General features: G+C 40.9%; 1 protein-coding gene across 1 annotated transcript; it reads left to right on the forward strand.

Moving 5' to 3' along the window:
• Window positions 1-9311: 9311 nt before the first annotated feature.
• LOC310808907 (general transcription factor II-I repeat domain-containing protein 2A-like) lies at window positions 9312-11116 on the forward strand (the record flags this gene model as incomplete). The annotated part of the gene is made up of 3 exons (XM_083676006.1): window positions 9312-10015; window positions 10337-10528; window positions 10771-11116. The coding sequence occupies 3 exons, from the start codon at window positions 9312-9314 to the stop codon at window positions 11114-11116; spliced, it is 1242 nt and encodes a 413-aa protein (XP_083532132.1).
• Between the last annotated feature and the right edge of the window lie 5510 nt (window positions 11117-16626).

Consider the following 16626-nt stretch of genomic DNA (forward strand, 5'->3'; position numbering starts at 1 on the left):
TGTTCCATTTGTGAGTTTCCTTTGTCAGATATTTTCTCTAATGTTTTGTCATCATATCCAATTTCAATGTTTCTGTTCAACGTTATATGTGTTGAATCATTTTGTCTCCCTGAGCCTCCACAAAATGTCAGAGCACTCTCAAAAGCTGATTCAATGAGATTACGAGAAATACAATTAATCTTGGAGTCTGGCTGCCAAGTAGCTGGATGTGCCTCCTCAAACCTGGGAGTCTCCAATGAAAGGACTGACCAATTTTCACAGGACAAGTCATTTTGATTGGAATGACCATGTTTTATCTCAGAGGCTGGTGAGGGCTGATGTGACATCATCAGTTTGGCTCCATGGTTTGCTCTTGGACAAAATGCCCCCATTAGATTTCTGTTGTCTTCATATTCACTGTCAGACAAAAGGTTATCATCTAGAGAGGGCGATTCGATAGTTTCTAAAACTGCAGTCAAGACCCCTTGGTCCACCTCCCCTACTTTTGTGAGGATGGAGTGGCAATCACTCTTGTTGTTTTCTAATGAATCCATTCTGACTTTCTTCAAAATAACGGTAACGATTTCAGCTGCAATGGCCTTTATCTCTGCATCCATGTCCCCAAGATCTTCTATAGATGAAAGAGGGGCTCCATCCCTCGACACAAGACTCGTTCTATGACCCCCCAAGAGGCGACATACTTGTTGTTGATCCTTTAACAAAGGGTTAATGACTGAAACGCACAGTAGCTGTGGGCTTGCAGTTATGGAATCAAGATCCTCATATTCATTTTGGACAAAGAGAGACATCATGTTTGCATTAGGACCCACTGTGTGTCCTAATTCAATGTAAGGCTGTTCTTCCATAATGAAATCAGAGGAATTCAATGATGTGCTTCTATCTATCTGATCATCAGCGCATTCAAAACCTCCAAGAGAGCGCTCAGCATGAGAGGGCGTACTGTTGTTGGTCTGTAATGACCCATGGCCTGGATGAGGATGCTGTTGTGCTGTCTCCCGTGAACTCTTCCCAGCTTCTACTTTGCGATCTCCCTAAAGAAAAAAACATGTCAAGAAATGGATGTCAATTCAGAATTTGCTGCAAAAATCAAGTGTTCACAGAAAACAGCATTAAAGAACCAATGCACATACATGTGGCCTTTGACTGTGCTTCAGACTAGCCTTGGAATGATCCACACATGGCAGCTCAGAGGGTTTCTTCATGCATTGGTTTGAGATCAAGTCTCTACATAAACTTGCAACTGCAAATAAAAAAACTGAAAATTAACAGTAGATACCTAAAATAGAGTAATATTTGATGTAAGTAATGTAATCCACATACTGCAGCTACAAGAACAATGGTTTATGTTGACAAACACTCACCCAGCTTTGGTGATGCATGGGAGACTCTTCTAATCAAACACTTTTGAAGAGCAATGGTCTCCTTGCTGTTTTTGATCCCCTCTTGTCTCTCTTTTAGATCTTTCAATTGCCGTTCATGCACAACATTCTTATTTCGATAATAATGCAGCATCTGCAAGTGAATAGAAATGCATTTGAATCCGGTCAATACTGAATTCCACATCTCATCACAATAATAGTAAGTAAAAGACAGGTGGCTTCTCAAACACAATAGAGCAGAGGTGAGAATGGTTCCCAAACCTTTCTTTGTCTCTCCTCCATTTTTTCTCGATGTCTTCTCTTTTGATTAAATTCCGACTGGGCATCCCTTTCAATTTTCCTTAGTTCAGACATCTCATGCTTTTTCCATACCTGGAACAAAATTCTCATATTTTTCTCACTTCTCGTCTTTTGCAAATATTTCATTTCTCCCACACTTATGGTTCAATACTAGTCACAAGGCTGTGTGTGTTTCAGAATGTTCCAAACATTTATCAAAGTTTCAGTTTGTTTTGGCCATAGGCATGCAAAGAAATCTAATCATAGAGCCAGTCTGTTATTTCCTATTTTGCCATCTGATGAGAACAGTTTAGCACCACAACTAGACAAAGTTGGTGCTAGAGTATTAAGCTAAATTGTAACGGTGCTGAGAAACTTTATCCCCATTACCAGTTCATTCTGCCATTCCTCCTCCAATCCTTCCTTCCAGTCCTTGCTGTTTTCCATACCCAAAATGAAATGGATACATTAATTACATTTTGATTTAATGGTACAGAGCACTTTTCTTCTTATTATTATTATTTATTTTTTTATACACTACAGCACTTTTATGCCAACCTGCTACTTCTATGGTATGCAAGAATACTGTGCTCAAATCTTATAGGCTCATCTCAACACTCTCTCATCAAAACACATCAAAGGATTGTCTCTATATCCAAATTAAAATTAGGCTTAAACTTTTCAGTGCCGATAAACAAACAACTAATCTGAACTCATCTTACTCTTCTCATATTCTTTCATCTGGAGTGAGATTGCATTTTCATGACTGTTTTGTATGAGTTATGGGTTTGAGTTTGTGTCATGACTTGGCATATGCCTAATCATTATACCTAACCTCAGGTTGTCTCTGCTCGGTTTTTGCAAACTTCTGAGGCTCTTTGCCCCTTCCTCTGTCATCCACCTCCTTATATCAGTCAGAGTAATATCTTTTGGAATCTTTTTTTGTTCCTGAAGCTCCAATAAGGTCTTCATATGGATAGTCTGCCAATAAATAATTCCAGTATTTGTTTTGTATCATTTAGAAACCACCCTCATGCTAAAAGTGTGGGCCTACAGTTATTCAACTCACTTGCTCTTTTTTGTACGCCATGTCAAAATGATTCTTGATAGAGGACAGATATTGCCTATATTCATTAAATTCCTTCAACGAGCATATTACCTGTGGAGAATTAAGAGTATCAATGACAGTAAGTCACTTATTGGTCATAGCCCTAACAATGGTATGTACATTTGAGTATAGGCCTTACTTGATTTTCTTCTGTTATAAAATGTCTCCTTTTTAACATGTCCTGTATGTCTCTACGTTGATAGTAGTCAAAGAGGTATGGATCTTGAAGACTGTTGTAGTCAGGTTTCATTCGGTGACAGTTAGGGTCTGCCAAGCTGAACTTATTGGAGGGCTGATACAGCTAAATTGAAAATAAGGTAGAGACATTTAAAAGCTTGTGTCATTTTCATAATACAGAGCAGGCATATGTCAATGTTGCTGCTTTCATTAGCTAGGGGACTGCGCAGCGACTTACTTTCCTCCCCAAGCTTCCACGGCTCAGGGTTATCTGGCATCCTGGCAGTAGTGGGAGTTTGGTCTGGGTCAACAGCACTCTCTGCTGACCATACTTCGTATTGTTTGGTGGTGTCATTACAGGTGTAAGCAAAAATGCAAATCTCTTTTTGTGTTGCGTCTGAAGATAAACCCTTGAAAAGCTGCAGTTGTAGCCAAGCACTCGATCACCATGGAAACTATAGTGCTCGCTAAAATCGGACCTGATAGATTGATAGCCAGTTTAATGCGTTTCCAGTATGACTTTTACAGTGGATGCTTATGTGATTGATGCATACGTTATTATATTGCTCTGTCAAGATAGGCTATCACATGTGTCTTTTATTTAATTGTGCCCGTTATTTGCTTAATTACTTGGCCTAAATCACACCATGGCAGCAGAAAGGACTGACTGTACAGTAAATGTAAATGTTACGTCAGAGTCCTTTATGACGTATTTAATTGACACATTTAAAAGGCTGGACAACTCATTTTCAGCTCACTCTGGCTGTAGCTGCAGTTGAAGACGCGGACCTGGCCTGGCAATATTTTGCTCCAGCAGAGAGAATCATCACCCGTCTCACTGAAAGCTAAAGGGAAGGAAAAATGTAAGTCCCTTGTTCTTTTGTTGTTGCCTAAGGCTACCTATACTTCATCTAATAATTGGCTACAGTTGTAGGCCTACAGAAATCAAGTGAAAACCCCTAAAACCATCTGGGTCCAGAAACTAAATGCTAACCTGGACTAAATGCTAACCTGGATCCTTAGACCCGAGATTTTAAACAGTTTAGGGAAGGGTTAAAGTTATGGTAAGATTTATGTAAGGGTAAATGCTAAATGGGATGCTTGGCACATACCAACTCTAACACTCACCATGAAATTGAGATTTAAAACAGTTGGTTAAGGTTATGGTTAGGATTACTGTATGTAAGGGTAAATGCTTAGTTAGTGGGATGCTTGGTTGAGATTGAAAACGGTTAGGGTTACAGTTAAGGTTATGGTTAGAGTAAGGCCAGGGTAAGGGTTAAAGTCCCACTTTGCATCTACCATTTACAAATGCATTATCAGTACTGTTCAGTCCCCTGGGCGTGGGGACCACAGAAAAAATGCTTCAGCTAAGAGCAGACAGAATTTAGGCCTATGTGAAAAACTGATCCCAATAGGCTTCATGTAAAACAAGCCTATGTAGACCCAATATTTAGTTTTTGGGAGAGTATTATACCTGGTTATGTGGTGTTTCTGTTATTGTACTTGAACTGGATTTAACCTATACATAAAGGTCAAGTACAAACCCGTGCATCAAGCGCTGTTAAGCGCACCTGCAGATCTTAGTCAAGTGCCCAGAAGGGTTGTAGACATGGTTCAGTCCCATCAGGGTTAAAGACCCCATCTAATAATTGTAGAGTAGAGAAATATTGCAAAAAATAAAGCAAGTTGCCCAGCAAAGAGTAGACAGGCCCAGTGCAGCTTTTGATAAAAAAAAAGAAAGAAAGAAAGAAAGAAGAAAAAGAAACCCTCATACCAATAATGTAGAAGAAGCTTAATGCTAAGTGGGATGCTTGAGATGGTCTGACTCTGACATCACCACTTTGAAGTTGAGATTTAAAACGGTTAAGGTTAGGTTTATGGTTAAGGTAAGGGTTAGGTTTAGGGTTTCGGGTAGGTTCATCACAAGGATCCCACTTAGTATCTACCATTCTGGGTTGCCTGTATTCTTGGTTTGACTCTAGACAGTCAGTCTATGTTACACGTTACATTTTGATACTTATAGAATCTGTCCCACCATCACAAATGTCTAACTTCTTTATGCAATAAAGAAGGATTTAATTTTCACTTTCCATTGTCCCTTCTCTTCATCTAGCGGAATAAACATCAAACATCAGAACCGGTGAGAAGGCTCAAGGCTCAAGGCTGTTTTGTCTGTAACTATATGCTACAGTAGGATGCTCCTCATAACATGCAGTCCACTTTTAATATAATGATTCATCATACTATTTATCGGAGACCTGTTTTTTAGTGTGTACTTGTTTTGTTTATTTGTTTGTGTTCATATTTTTTGGCTCTCATGTTGACAGGTTTTGAACAGTCCCCAGCCAGAGCAGACCATTGGGAAAGTGGAATCTACAGTTTTAGAGACAGACGATATCTCACCCTCTATCAACAAAATGAGCTGCACAAAATATCTGTCCGAAACAAAGCGCCGCGCAGGTTTGAAACTCTTTCATGTTGTTAGATAGGCTGACTCTACAAATTCAGAATATTGTAAATATAAGTTCAATGCAATGTATTCAATTGTAATCAATTGTATTTGACCCTTGGACATTTGGCCTGTGTCAAGTACAGTATTTGCTGCAATGTCAAGCTATCATTTTCCCTTTCTTGCCTTATAGAACGCTGGATCAAAAAAAACAGCTCTGTGGTGGATTGTCATGCACAGCCGTTTGACCAGTTGAGGATGGATACCCAGCAATCCATTGGAAGTGAAAACAAGGCGTGCTTGGCTAACAAGAGAGACTCTGTTGCCATCACGGTTATTGAGGGTCTATCTGATGCGTAAGGTCTTTTTACTATTCCTTTTAGTTAAGGACAGGTAATGTATGACTGATCATCCAGTTTTCCCATTACCATTATTGATATGCTTGGGATAATGCACTAGAACAGTGTTTCTTAGTGTAAATCAAATTTAAAAAAAAACATGTCTATTTGTTCATCTGTTTTGCAGGCAGTGGAATGTCATACGGGAGGAAATGCCAAGCAATGTAAGTTTCTTCCTTGGACATAACCCTACCATCATCAACTTCTTCTCATATTTTCAATGTAACTTTTGAAAAACACTGTTTCAGTGAGATAATTATTTTCCTGTTTTGAGTTGACATTCATGTTGGCTCTACTGTAATATTTGAATTCTGACATCTCTGCCTTTCCTTTCGGGTGTCCTTACTTCTGTCTAAAAAAAGATGACAAAATCAGACCTTATTGAGGTATGCACCACCATTTCATCGTGGGTGAGAGAGGCAGTGAACATGTTTGTGGCACCTGCCCTGTCCCTGACAATGGCCATAATGGATGAACGGGACCCTGAGGTCAGCCGCAGCCCAAGCCCCAGGATAAGCCGGACCAGTACCAGCAGCTCACTTGTGCTCTCCCTTTCTCCATCAAGGTATTCTGAATGTGATAGTGCTTTAGAGTCAGGGTTGGGGTCATTGGAATTTCAATTCAGGAATGAATTGAATTTATTAAATTACAAATTAGTGCAAATAGAGCATTTGTTTTTGAATGATTTCAATGAGCAGTAAATGAGAAGCTTTTTACAACCAAAGTTTTTTTCAATTTTTGAATTGTGAACTCAAATCCCTTCCCGAATTGACTGAATTGAAATTGAATAACACTATTTCATTATGTAAACAGCATTTTATTTGGTGTGCGTGAGAGGGGGGTAAATGCCCATCAACTCATAAGGGAGTTTGCGATTTTTAGTGAGTGAAAAAAAAACAAAGCAAGTAATGACTTGCTGTGATGTCAATAATCATTTAGAATTGTAACCATACTTGTTAAAAAACATGCAAGGCTTATGATGTATTCAAAATGCTGTACTGACCACAGCAGCATGTAAGCCTACAGTATGCCAAAACATTTATGTCTATGTTATGAGTAGTTAGTTTACAATATTACATGTTGCTTTGTATTTCTTGGTATTTCAACAGCAGGTCTAAGACCATTTTGGAGGTTGAGGGAGTACAGAATGAGTTGAACTGTCGATCAAACAGGTCCACTCCAAGTGGGAGTGGAAGCGAACGATGCTGCAAGCCCCTCTGCGAGCCATTAAGAGCCTTGTTAGGAGTGTCGCAAGATTCTCTCTTTACCAACATAGAATCTGAGATACGAGGATCAGTCAGTGATTTCATCAACGCCTCAGAAAATAGAGAGAGTCAACACTCAGTTCCAGTACAGAGTTCCTCCATTGCCCTGACATCTGACATCTTTGAGAGTGCAGTAGGCAATATCAATTCTGGCCTCTCTGAAGTCTTTCTCCAAGCAGCAGGCAATTCAACCTTCCAAGTGGCTGAATGCAGCAGCATTGGCGCTGCCAAGGAGATGCTTCGCAATGTGTCAGAGAAATTATTCTACGCAGGGAAGGAGCTCCCAGGTGCACTCTTACATTTACAGATGATCATGGCATCAAAACTGCCCCCTTTTACAGCACAGCTTATCAGTGCAGTCTTTGACCACATGAACGATCTCTGTGGTAAGAACGGACAGGATTCTGTTGTAGATGCTCGACTGGTCCTTGTTGCTGTGGCAACCAGAATCCATGAGATGACCCGAAATGGATTTTCAGAAGACACCTTTACCGTGAGTTCGGATGGTGGTGAAACTGTCGGAAGAGAGCTTCCAGTCAACTGTCTCTCAAGTGGCCAAATCAGCGCCATTGCAGGTGACGAGATTGATGACGTTTTCTCACAAGTATTGAAGGATTTAGGCATGAATAGGAGTGAAACATCGCTGCATGGCTCGCACCAGTCCCTGAGCGATGTAGACCAGGCTCGCGCAAGCTTGATGGAACTCCTCTCCCACTACCCAGATGTGGCTATGCCTAACTTACTTCCACTTGATTCTGAGTTGAGTGAGGAAAAGGATCACGATGGTGATGTCCTGTGTGAAACCCTGAAGCAATCATACCAGGAGTTTCGTGAAAATGCCACAAAGGCGGCAGGCCAGATAATTCAAACTGCCGCCAATGACATCACCACCCGTCTTGATTCGACAATCTATAGCTTCAATGAAGCGGCGACACCCGAGACAGTGGCTGATGTAGTGGATGCTACCATGGATGGTGTGAAGTGTCTAGTACTTCATCCCGACAAGGATTTCATCAATGCTCTCTCAGACACTACACTCTTCTGGGAGAGCGTTGAGTTGATCTCCCGAAATCTCCTTCAGACCGTCCAAGGCAGACCTGGGCAAACTACGGCCCGCGGGCCACATCCGGCCCTTTGTACGTCCCTGTCCGGCCCGCGTGAGGCCAATCATAAATTATAGGGATGCACCGAAAATTCAGCCACCGAAAATGGCCCAAAAGTGCATTTTCGCTTTTCGGCCGAAATACCTAAATCACCGAAACAACACGGCCGAAACACAATTGTAATGACGCAATTAAAAAGCGCAGCCAGCACACGGTTATCTGGATAAGAGCCAACATGTCTGCGGTGTGGACTTATTTCAATATCTCGGAGAAAGACCCACGGATAGCGATTTGCAAAACATGCAATGCTGAAATTTCAAGAGGGGGTGTATCTGCAAAGAGTTTCTCCACGTCGGGTTTAATTTATCACCTGAAATCCAAACATCCCGATTGCCATTCTAAATATGAGAAGAATGCGGCGCAGAAAAGAAAAGTCAATCCGAGCACGCCCACTCCGTCTGTAGCAGACGTTTTTGAAAAGGCAAGAAAGTTTTCCAGTGATGGGGCCAAGGCAAAAGGCATAACACAAAAAAATTATGGAATTTATTGCCTTAGATCAGTGGTTGCCAACCCATCGATCGCGATCGACGGGTTGATCTTTGAAACATTCCCTGTAGATCCCGAAAATAATAATTATTATAATATAATATTATTTATTACACGGCTCTTCTTAATGCTGTAGATTAGAACGTTCCATTCACTTGAATGGGCCTTCCAAACGTTCGGCGGTCAATTATTTTCGTATAACAGACCGTTGCTAATAATAATTGACCGCTGTCTGTCTGTCAATACTATGAATGGTAACAAATAAATAATAATAATTTATATGAGGTTAGTACACAGTCATAGCCATAAATGCAATGGTTCTAATAATTGACAATCTTTTCTTTCGGTGTTTCGGTTTTCGGTTTTCGGCCTTGGTTTCCTCATTTTTGGTTTTCGGTTTCGGCCAAGAATTTTCATTTCGGTGCATCCCTAATAAATTACAACATAAATTAGACAAATATCTGTGTCGTGTTTTATTTTGAAATTTGAAATTTGATTTAGAAAAGCGTTACGTTTGTATTACTTACGTATGGACGTATGTGCGTGCGTGAGCTGTGAGTGAAGGTGAACAGCGACAAGTGACGCTAGCCAAGTTACCCTCAAGATGTCGGCTCACGCTAAGAAAAGAAAAATTGATAACGAATGCCGTGTTTTCAACAAGACATGGACTGCCAAGTATTTCTTTACAGAAATTAAAGGTAAAGCCGTGTGCTTAATCTGTGGTACACAGGTCGCTGTGTTAAAGGATTATAATTTGAATCGCCACTACACGACCAAGCATGAGGATAAATACAGAAATCTGTCTGATGAAGAGCGTGCGCGGGAGTCTGATGCGTTGCTAGCAAAACTGCAAACCCAACAAGGACTTTTTACGAAACTTCACACCCCCAGAGATGCAGCCGTCAGGACAAGTTATGTAATTTCTCACAAAATCGCCAGAAAAAGTAAGGCGTTTTCTGACGGAGAGTTTATTAAGGAGTGCTTATTGGACTCTGTTGCGCTGATGTGCCCGGAGAAAAAGGGCGCATTTGAGAACGTGTCACTCTCCCGACGCACTGTAACGAGGCGGGTTGAGGACATCGCTGGAAACTTGGAGCTTCAGCTGAAGAACAGAGCGGCCGACTTTGACTGTTTTTCTCTGGCTTTGGATGAGAGCTGCGATGTACGTGACACCGCCCAGCTACTCATCTTCTTACGTGGGATAACTGCAGACTTTCAAATCACGGAGGAGTTGGCAGCCATGCAGTCAATGAAAGAGACAACCACTGGTAATGACTTGTTCACAGAGGTAAATGCATGTTTGGACATGTTAGGACTGAAATGGGACAAGCTGGCAGGTGTGACAACAGACGGTTGTCCAAATCTGACGGGGAAAAATGTTGGACTTTTAAAGAGAATGCAGGATAAAGTGACAGAAATGAACCCTGTGCAGAAATTGACATTTTTGCATTGTATTATACATCAGGAAGTGTTATGTAAGACAGTGTTAAAAATGAACCATGTTGTTGATGCTGTAACTAAAACAGTTAACTTCATCCGAGCGAGAGCATTAAATCACAGACAATTTGTTGCATTTTTGGAGGAAAATGAGATTGAACATGGTGACATAAGCTATCACTGCACTGTCAGGTGGCTCAGCCTTGGCAAAGTACTGAAAAGTGTCTGGGACCTGAGAGACCAGATTCAGGATTTCTGTGTTAAGAAAGGACATGACATCCCAGAGCTTTCAGATGAAGACTGGGTGGCAGACCTCGGATTCGCTGTGGATGTGACTGCACTAATGAACGAACTAAATGTCAAACTCAGTGCAAGGGCCTTTTTGTGCATGAGATGTACAGTGCAGTGAAGGCTTTCATGAGAAAGTTGCAGCTTATCTCAAGCCAAGTGAAGGACAACATTCTGACCCACTTGCCAACACTAAAGGAAGCCAAAAGATCAGCCGATCACCTCCACAAGTAGTCAACCATGTTAGAAGCACTGCATGCAGAGTTTTCGAGGCGATTTCAAGATTTCAAAACTCTTGAGAGTGAAATGCACATGGTTTCTTCTCCCTTCAACTGCAGTGTGGATAATGCACCAAGTGATGTTCAGATGGAACTCATTGACCTGCAGTCTGACACACTTCTGGCAGAGCACTTCAGGTCAGTCTCACTGCTGGACTTTTACTCCTCCCTCAAAGAGGAGAACTTTCCACACCTGAGGAGGCATGCTCAGAGGATTCTAGTCCTCTTTGGATCTACCTATGTATGTGAACAGACATTCTCAGTGATGAAGTTCAACAAATCCAAACACAGATCCTCTATCACTGATGACCACCTCTCAGCTGTCCTTCGCATAGCCACCTCAGACATTCAGCCAGATTTCAATGCCCTTGTTCAAGCCCAGAACAGACTGGATTATTCTCACTGAAGAGGTAAAATGAGGTGGAAAACATTACAAGTTATTGTTTGTTGTATTGCTGTATTTCTATAAACTTGTTAAGTTGTTTGTTGTTTTTCATTGTTTGTGGAGATTAACAAGTTAAAAATAAATTGCACTGATTCAATAATTGTTTTTGTTTTCTTATTTGACTTATACACCACAATTTCACATTGCCTAATATAAATATTTTCAAAATATATAATTTAGTGCATTTTACAATGGAAGAAAGTTGAGCAGAATTAAGTTCAAGTTATCGTTGGTGTGGCCCTCTGACACAATTCAGGTTTCTCATGTGGCCCCTTGTAAAAATTAATTGCCCACCCCTGGTCCAAGGTAAACTCAGGGACCTGTTTATTGCCGCACTGCTCCTTCAAGCCAAGGACACAGTTTACACTGGGAAACATGATGTCATTACCAGTGCCAAGGACATCCTCAGTTGCATTTTGAGAAGTGTCAAGGAAGGGTTGCCAACCTGTGACTCCAAGGGGTCCAGGGAGTTCCATGCAAGGCAATATTTGAACTCCGTAATACAGAGTCTTGAAGATCTTATCTCTGGAGACCTTGATATCCTTTTTGATTCCACCGAGGACAAAAGTGTCTCAGATGGTTTTGGTGCTGGGAGAAAAAGTGACAGCGGTGTTGTGAACATTATAACCGATGTTAGACCCGTCTCAACACACTTGCTTAATGTTATAATGGAAACGGTCATCAAACCAGATGATCTGCGTCAGATCACAGACCCCCGCGTTCCCCCATGTTCACCCGCACGGCTAGAGAAAGTCCTTTCCAAGGATCTTTTTCAGCTGTCTTCCACTGAGCTCCTTGAAAAGGTCCAACTTGTCCTGAACTCTGGCAAATCCAGTGATGATCTACAACTGGCACTCAGTAAGAGCAACTCACTGGTGAATCCTCAGGAACCATGTCCAGTGAAGGAGGAATTCCAAAAACAAATTGTTTTGGAATTTGTGAAGACCTCCGTTGGGAAGTTGGTGCATCAGTGTTTGGGTTTGAATGCTTCCCATGATGTGGAATCTCATCCCTCTAAAAGCACTGTGCCCTGCTCAACCCAGACTTCACTTCACCCCACCCTGGACATGTCATATTTCAAAGTGGTTCATAGAAGTGAGGAGATACTGAGCCTTGTCCCACAGGATCAAAGATCAGCAACAGCCCTGATCACCACCGCTATGGTCACAGACCTTATGGAATGTTTCCCAATGACCCGAAACCCCTCAATGGAGTCAACTGTTAGGATCATCAAAGGTAAGACATCTTTTTATTTGAGAATAAGGTCACACTTTACATTAAGTAGTTGCCACTATACCTGTGTAGCAACTATGTAATTGCACTATTAACAACCTTGTATTAACATGCTGTTACATAGTACATTGGTAATTTAATTGAAATTGTATAGTAATGGAATTGAGCGGTTTATGTTATTACACAGGACTGTTCATTTTTCCACTTGTGTAATAACACAAACCTGGACTATTCCTTCTTACACTTGTTATAACAAAACCACTCAACTCCATATGCTATGTGATTACCTAATGAATATGTAGCAACATAGTTAATTCATGTTAATACTATGTTGCTACTAGAGTTATTACAATGTTACCACACAGTTATAGGGGCAACTTAATCTAGTGTTACATAGCACTTTACATTAATATGGACATCATAAAGGGTTTGTAAGGCGTTTGTAATTAGTTGAGACAGTTTCATTTAAATTGAAATGAATACATGTATTGCTGAAATAATTATCTTAATGTCAATATTCTCTTTTATATAGATCTTCCGAGTAAGACTCCACTTGTGGATTGTGAAGGGCAAGGGAAAGAATGTGACACAACAATCACAGAAATGGCTGGAAAGACATCTACAACCAAGACAGGAGCATGGAGGAAGATTGAATCTTGGTTACAGAGATTTTCCTGTTTCTCTGGACAGTGTGAAGAGGAACAAACTAAAGAGATTCCTCAAGAACGCAGTGTGAAGTCAAGCCTAGGCGCGACCCCGTCTATCTCGACTGGGTCAGTGCAAAGCTTGATGAAAGCACTTCTCTTGAAGGTCCATCTGAAATCATTTGGATCTCTCTCACAGTCTGGGCCAGAATGGAACGAGAAAGCCATCAGTTTGACTGGTTCGGTGGTCACACTAATGTCAGAGGCCACTGGAATGCCGATAGGAGAGGACCCACAACCTGGTCCAGAGCCATCCGAGGAGATGGTTGAGACGGTCTACCAGAAGCTGCTTCAGGAGAGTGGATCAGCGACTGAGCTACACCAGGCAATAATGGAATGCAGTGCGGAGGTTCCCAGAGCCATTGCCCTTTCCATGGTTAGGGAGATTGGCTCTGACCCTTCAAATGAGTTCCTGGCTGCCCCATATCATCTCCTCTCCGCTGTCCTCCACCCTGGTCATGATAATAGAAGGTCTTTATCTTCCACTTTGAATGCCAGATCAGAGGACGCTATTGGTCAGGATGATTCTAAAAAGAGTCAATGGAGTCAATGGAGATCTCATTTTATACCAAAAATGCCCACAATGCTAAAAAAGAAGGTATGGTAACCTCTATATTGATGCTAATGAGAGTTGACATTTTATACTGTGTCTATTAGTGAATGGCAAGTGTGTATTCCTTCGGCTCACATTAGGATTGCAATACATCCGTAAATGCAGATGTGGCAAGGGGAAGTCACCTTCCAGAATATAATGTTCATATACAGTATATTCTTGGTATAATGTATTATAGTCCACATACAGGAATATATCATATCCAGAATATTGTAATGACTGCAGCATCTATCTCTTGTGAACGCAAATTATGTAATATTATCAGTTGAATCTCTGTTTCAGCCATTTAGCTTTGTGACTTATCAATGTGTATCAATGCTTTCTCATCTATACCTGTGTCTCTTTGTAAGAACTCTTCCAAAAGCAAAGTGGGTCCACGGAATGTCTCCATCAGGACTCAAGACCAGACCAACATGAGTGATGAGCTAAAGTCATCTCACGCCTTGTTACAGTCATGTACGTTTTTTAGAGTCACATCTCTTGTTAAACTAATTGTTGTGCATTGATTTGAGATGGGTTATGCATTGATTTGAGTTCACATCACAACAGAAATTAGTTATGCTCATGACAAGTTATGCTCACATCTCAAGTCACTAAAAATGCTCCATCCCCTTGTCACCAGTTGATCTAACTGCTGTTATTTTTAAGCTTGTAATTGTTATGTGTGGTCACCTGTGAGTCAGCTGTGGAATGTCATACAGTGATGACTATAGACTCTAACTATTGCACTAACTATTGTATTTCTTACTACTGTAGCACTGCCGGGTGTCTCTTCAATCAGCCCTCCTCCATCGCCGACCCCTCCAGAGCTTGAAGAAAGCTCAACTGGCACTGCCCCGAAACAGAAGTGCAAGAAAGCCTTGCTTTTAACTCGGCTGGCCAATACTGTCACAGCCACAGTGAATAGGCTCATTGGGTGAAGTCGTAGTGCTTCTAAAACGAGTTAATTCCACATAAACAATGGTCATACATCTGATTACTTTGCTCCGTTGTTTGTTTTCACTTGTAGGCAGTTATACAGCTAATTTAGTTGATCATGAATCATAGTACTGACAATTAACTCATACATTCTTGTCTGTGTACTCTTGGGCGGTTTCCTGGACACAGATAAAGCAGCTACATCTTGAGTGAAAAGCATCTCCAATGGGGAGTCTCCATAGAAAGCATAGAGAGATTTAGTTTTGGCTTTGTGTCAGGGATAACAAGCCCTATAACAGTTCATGGCCTAATTATTTTCTATGTCAGATGCTCTTCTGTTTCCCAAAATCTGAAAGGTACTGAACAACTTGAATATGAACCAGACATTGTTTCGACAGGAAACTCTAAGAACTGTGCATATAAAAAGCAAAGATGGACACAAAAAGACACCGGACACAGGAATGTATTGCAAACAATTTTATTCATCGTAAATGAAAAGTGTGCCATTCAGTGTACAGGGAGGGGAGTCCAAGTGCTGCTTGTATTGGCGTGGGGGTGGGGTTGGGGCAGATGTCTTTGGTCCATACTTGGTAGTGAGGGGGGGGGGGGGGGAGTGAATGAATTGGAAGGTATGGGGGGGACAGGACGAGAGAAGGCACTTAAGTTTACAGTTGTCTCAGACATTTCGAAAAGAATAGCCACAGGAAGAATTGGACTGAACTTGATTCTTATCTTTCAGAGGTAAACCATATGCTCAACATGAATGTCACATACAAAATGCCCCATGTGAGCCCAACAAAATTATATAGCTACATATATACAGTAAAGATTCAGAGAAACAAGAAAAAAATAACATCAAGGAAAAATTATGACTGTTACGCTAGATTATCCCCTTGAAACAATCACAAGAGTTAAATTCTTTATAGGCCAAGGAAGAAAAAAGGCAGCAACTTGAACAGGACAAAATGATCTCTTTGGCGACAACCTATCCAGATAATTTGGAATGTAGAAAAAAAAAAGAAAGAAGCTGTTAACATGTCTTCTTACATTTGGTAAAGAGGGAATGAAGTGGGCATCATTCCCTATGCAGAATTACGCTAGCTTTGAGATTAAACCAACAGATCAAGCACCTAAGAAACACCAGTCAAACATGTTAGAAGTTACCAAAGGATAACAACTTACAATATGTTGTAATGGAAAATCCTCTGTCGTCCATGCATCTCTGAAAAGACCATCATGAACAGTGCAAAATTGGAATGAAGCCAGTTTTACAGAGGGCAGGTTGTCATTGCAGTAGAACTTAACATTAATGTTGCACAGGGAGATGTTGGTGCTACCAACCCTGACCTATTCAAGCACACAGGCCACTACCTCTGACCAACTGTATATATATTCTCTGCACTTTCCCAAAGACAATGTAAACCACTGAAGAAAAAAAAAAAGAAGCAAAGAGTACTACATCATCTTTACCAAGATATACAGTATGACGAAAGAGATGAAATTATGACATTTTCCTCATGACCAAACTATACTCCTATAAAAAGAGGACTTAAGATCACTACCCAATAACTACGATTATAACATAACTTCAAGGTAAACTGCACCATTTCCCAATATGTTCCTTCCTACCAACACACACAGATAACATGGAGTGGAGGGTTTAAGAGGGCCCTGTCACATCAAGTTTCTCTCAATTCTTTCATTGTTAGGGCAAGACGTGACATCACCAGTGGTCCAAAGCCCCCTGACAGAAACAGTATCCCATCAGGCACAGGAGCAACAATGAGGTATGTTACCAGATTTTGTTCTGAATTGTAGACATTAACAATGTTAGATTCTTGCATCACTACCATCTCAATTCGATATTTGTCCAAACTCAGCAGCCATAACATGTATTCTGAATCTAAAAAGTCTGAATAATCATTCATAAATTTGATCAGGTTTTTGTTTCTATTGGATATGATATAAAGGAAAATGAACATATCAAAATGAAAAAAAGATTG

This window comes from Argentina silus (assembly GCF_951799395.1).
Source record: "Argentina silus genome assembly, chromosome: 8".
NCBI classification, from domain to species: Eukaryota; Metazoa; Chordata; class Actinopteri; order Argentiniformes; family Argentinidae; genus Argentina; species Argentina silus.